General features: G+C 50.6%; 1 protein-coding gene across 4 annotated transcripts in view; it reads left to right on the top strand.

The window, feature by feature from the left end:
- Positions 1-4,720, top strand: part of FAM81A (family with sequence similarity 81 member A) — a 101,747-nt gene that overhangs the window by 86,220 nt on the left and 10,807 nt on the right. For all 4 annotated transcript variants that reach the window (XM_014593387.2, XM_006141769.3, XM_014593391.2 and 1 more), the window contains exon 5: positions 3,407-3,536. In XM_014593387.2, the coding sequence (XP_014448873.1) occupies positions 3,407-3,536 (130 nt within the window). The remainder of the gene's footprint in view (positions 1-3,406; positions 3,537-4,720) is intronic.

The following is a 4,720-nucleotide window of genomic DNA, read 5'->3' as shown; positions in this document are numbered from 1 at the left end:
AATCCCTTCTCCACCACTCTCCTCTCGGGATTTTGGGCACACCCACACATGTGCCCAGCATGAGTTTCTTTAACTTGCTGGGTCCTGGACTCGAACTGCAGACGACTACGTGGCCGTCCAGTGATGTAATCATTGTGTCATCTGCTGGCCCTGTAACGTAGTCTTTGTACATGACTCATGGTGTAGTTGGATTTTTTTTTTCTGATTATAAAAACCATCTATGTTTATTGTAGAAAAGTTGTACAATTTTAAAAAGAATGAAAACTAAAATGAAAATCACACACAATCTAGAGATGGTTGGATAATATTTTGTGCAAATCTTAATGATTATGCATCGGAGTTCAGTCAAGAAAACAGACGCGCTCAGATGCAAAGGTACATTGAATCTCGGGGATGTTCTTGCTATTTCACTCTTGCTCTGGTGCTTCCGTAATGGTGCCCAGGGCCACATCCAGACCTCTTCCGGGCACTCAGAACGTCCTTGCAGAGCACACCGAGAGCTTTCACACTTGTGCTTTTTGAAGTAATGCCACAGAATGCAATATGTGCCAGTAAAGAAAAAGAAAAGAAGAAAGAGAGAGAAGAAAAGCATGCAGGGGACGTGCGCACGCGTGCTCCAAATCCCAAGAGGAGAGTGTAGAAGAGAGGGGATTGCGGCATGGACGTCTCCTGGGGGGTGATTTCTCACTTTCCCTCTCTCTTCCTCTCTCTAGCAAGCACGTGTGCCCTATAGCAAACTAAGTAGTAATAATAATAATAATAATAATAATAATAATAAATGTTGGCAATGATCAGAAGAAAAGAAAAGAGGGACCAGCAGATGGTGTAATGCTTACATCACTGGACTCCCACATAGTTCAGATTCCCATGCACTTCGAGTCCCAGACCCAGTAGTTTAAAACTCATGCCAGGTATAATATGCGTGTGTGCCCAAAATCCTGAGAGGAAAATGGAGGAGGAGGGATTGTAGTGTGACCATCCCACAGGGGGCGATTTCTTGCTTTCTGTCTCTTTGGCAAATGCACGTGCCATATAGCTAAAATTTCTCTCTAAAAAGAGAGAGAGAGAGAAGGAAAGGAAAGAAAACAGGGACCAGCAGTTAGCATAATGGCCACATCGCTGAACTCCCATGTAGTCGACCATGGTTCGAGTCCCAGACCTGGTGGCTTAAACTCATGCTGGGCGTGTGTGCGTGCCCAAGATGCCGAGAGAAAGACAGAATATCTCTCTGTCTTTCTGGCGAGTGCACGCGCCCTATAGCAAAAACTTCCAAAAAAAAAAAAAAGCAGATGCTACTCTAAGTATTTTAGCAGAAAGGGATTTAGTGTAAGAAATAGGAGCTTGCAAAACTATCGGGAGATTTAGGAGAGCCAGGTGAACGAAATCTGCTACTCGTTTTCGAAACAATCGGACATGCAAGAGTCGCAGAAAGTAGCCATTGGTGATCTCAGCTGCCGATATGTGGAATTTGTAGGAGTGTACTAGAAGCGACCGCAGACTTCATGTCTGCAGTTTGCCTGTGTGTCTGCCCACTGCTGACGGGAGGTTAAGGGTGTCTCCTCTCCCAGGACTGGCGTATATGCCTCTCACTGGCAGAACTGACTCAGAGCCCTTCTGGCAAGGGAGTCTGGGGAATTATAGGTTTGATTGGACCCTGTGGTATAAAGAGCAAAGCTGTCAGTTAAGAGCAATCCATTTATATAGCCTCTTGCCCTTGTCCAGAGTCCTTGCATCCCCCCCCACCCCAAGTCTCTCACCATTCACTTCTCTCGAAGGTCTGGCCAGCCCTTACTCCTGGCAAAATGAACCCCAGATACAGTGTTTGAAGTTCTGCCAACTTTTTCCCTTCCTTTGTACCCATTAGCACCTTCTGGAAGGAGACCACTAACGCCACAGGTCCGATGGGTACAAAGCTGCTCCTGGGGACCTGTGAGCATCAGCGGTCTCCTTCCAGAAGGTGCTAGCATGCTGGGTCTTAGTGCCTGCACACCAGGCTGCACTTTTCCAGTCCACCTGCCGAGAACTCTCAGGGAGCCCGAGGTGCTGGAGAACCCATGGCGGGGGTTGAAGGAGAACGGGCGCAGAGCAGGCGTAGATGCCGTGGGGGTCTGGGCACTCGCTGGAGAGAGAGACAGAGACAGTGAGAGGGAGAGTGAGAAGTCACCTCCTAGTGGGGATGGCCACTGCAATCTTCTCTTCCCTTCTCTTCTGGGATTTTGGGCACGCAGACCCATGTGCTTGGTATGTTTCAAGCCCCCAGGTCTGGGACTCAAACCGTGGGTGGCCATGTGTGAGACCAGTGACATAACTGCTATGCCATCTGCTGGCCCCAAGCCTGATGTCTATGTGCCCCTTGTCCTTGAAGATGGGGTGCTGTTCATGTACCCATGTCATGGCATGACATTCGTGATGAACCACCCATGTTGCAGGGTCCCCTAATATTCCACTTGGGGATTTGGTCTCGTCCAGAGCCGGGTAGCAAGTCTGCAGCTTCTTCTCAAAGGAGACGTGATCGTCTCAGAGCAGGCCATTCATTACTTTGCACCAAACTCCCAGGGGTTCGTTCTGGGACTGTCCTTGTTAGGGCCTGATGGAGACTTCGTACACGGCGTACCTGCAACACTTTGAGCAGGACGATGCAGAGCTCTGGGGCAGAGCAGCTTTCACTCCAGCGTGGGCCTGCTGGAAGCCCTCTCTGCTCCAGACCCCACCCAAAGCTCACAGCCTTACAGCCGACCTGGTAACAGGTTAGAACTAAGAGGTGGCAAAATTTGCCTCCCACATTCCAGGCTTTACAGGGCAGGGGCGGTGCAGAAGAGCGGCTGACCACATCCAGACTAGGTGAGCCTCAGTAGCTGGGCTTGCAGGGCCTCACAGGGTCCTCAGGCACCTGGGAAGGACTTGGCTTTGGTGGTGGCGACCTCACTAGACTTTGGAGCAGTACCCCTGTGGGTGAGCTTCAGAACCACGGTGGGGGCGGCTCTCTGAATGCACTCCCACCTCTGGTAGAGAGTGATGGATCGGGACCAGCAGTTAGCCTAACGGCTATGTCACTGGACTCCCATGTAGTCGACTGCGGTTCACGTCCTGGACCCGGTGGCTTAAACTCACGCCGGGCACGTGAGGATGCGTGCCCAAGATCCCGAGAGGAGAATGGAGGAGAAGGAATTGCAGTGTGACCATCCCCCTGGGGGGTGATTTCTTGCTTTCTGTCTCTCTTTCTCTAGCTGTTTGGCAAGCGCACGCGCTCTAGAGCAAAAACCTCTCAAAAGAAAAAAAAAAAAAAAAAGGAGTGATGGACCGGGGGCTTCTTAGAGTGGGGTTTTGCATTTTACAGTATGGATGGAAGCCTTAGTGCCTGTTTGTAACCTTGAGTAAGGATTGGCTTTATTGTTTGCCTGGACAGATGTGACGCCAGCATCGCCAGACTCTCTGCAGAGCACAAAAGCACCTTCGAGGGGCTCCAGCACCTGAACAAAGAACAGCAGGCCGCCAAGCTCATCTTGGAAACGAAAATCAAAGACGCAGAGGGACAGGTATGACCGTTTCCCAGTGGCTTTGAAATTGGGTAGTTTGTCCGCAGCTAAGGTTAAGGAGCTGCTCATTCTCTCTCACAGGCCAGGCCAGCTCGGGCCCCCACGTGGGTTTATGTAGCTCATCAGAGTCTGTTTTTCTTCCCTGTCTCACTGCGGTGGTCTGCCATGGGCCTGGTAGCTGAACCACCAAGGCCTGTAGGCACAGTCTGAGTCCTGGAGATTCTGTCCCCTCTTTTCTGAAACGATGCGTATAGTCCAGGAGTTCTCAGTTATGTCCCCTACACGGCATCCTGCACAGGTAGGGGGTCCAGCAGCCTTCTGTGTGCCACTCGCCCCAATGTTTGGTTCAGGAACTAGCAACAGTCGCTTTATTCACCAGGACTCACTGTACGCGCTTCCTCCTCACATCGTCTGTCGGGTGACAGCAGGGCAGGGCCAAAGAAACAAGAACAGAAACAAAACGACTGGTCGTGGCTTCTTTTGTTGGTTTGTTTTAATTTGCTCCAGGGCACTTGAACTTGCCAGAAAGAGAGAGCAGAAAAGTGAGAAATCCCCCCCAGCGGGTCGGCCATGCTGCTATCCCTTCTCCTCCATTCTTCTCTCAGGATTTGGGGTATGCTTGCCCTCAGCGTGTTTATTTTAAGCTGCCGGATCTGGAACTCAAACCCTGGAGTTGGCCATGTGGGATCTAGCACCTTAACCACCATGTCACCTGCTGGCCCAAATTTATTTTTAAAACAGCTTTTTCAAGTGTATTTATTTCTCCTGTGTGTGGGGGGAGGATGGAGTTACTCCACCAGGGCCTCACACTGCAGCCCTCCCCCAGCCTCAGTCAGCCTGGGGCACTGGCACATGTGCACGCACCCCATATTACAGGGAGGAACCAGGACGGGAACTAGGACCTTCCCATGTGGGTCCAGTTGCGTCACCACTGTGCCACTACCTGGCCCCCTACATGAATTTATTGAAATAGATAGGATCTTAATGCCTTGACTAGACTATTACTATTTTCTGGAATTCCATCTGAAGAGGTGAGATGCAGGGCCAGCAGGTGGCATAGTTTAAGGTGCTGGACTCCCACATGGCCAACCACAGTCAGAGTCTCAGACCTTGTAGCTTGAAAATCACACTGGGCATGTGTGTGTGCACCCAAAATCCCAGGAGGAGAATGGAAGAGAAGGGAT

This window comes from Tupaia chinensis, unplaced genomic scaffold (assembly GCF_000334495.1).
Source record: "Tupaia chinensis unplaced genomic scaffold, TupChi_1.0 Scaffold000063_1, whole genome shotgun sequence".
Classification (NCBI taxonomy): Eukaryota; Metazoa; Chordata; class Mammalia; order Scandentia; family Tupaiidae; genus Tupaia; species Tupaia belangeri.
Note: the sequence above shows the minus strand (reverse complement) of the source record. Positions and strands in the feature narration are given on the sequence as shown.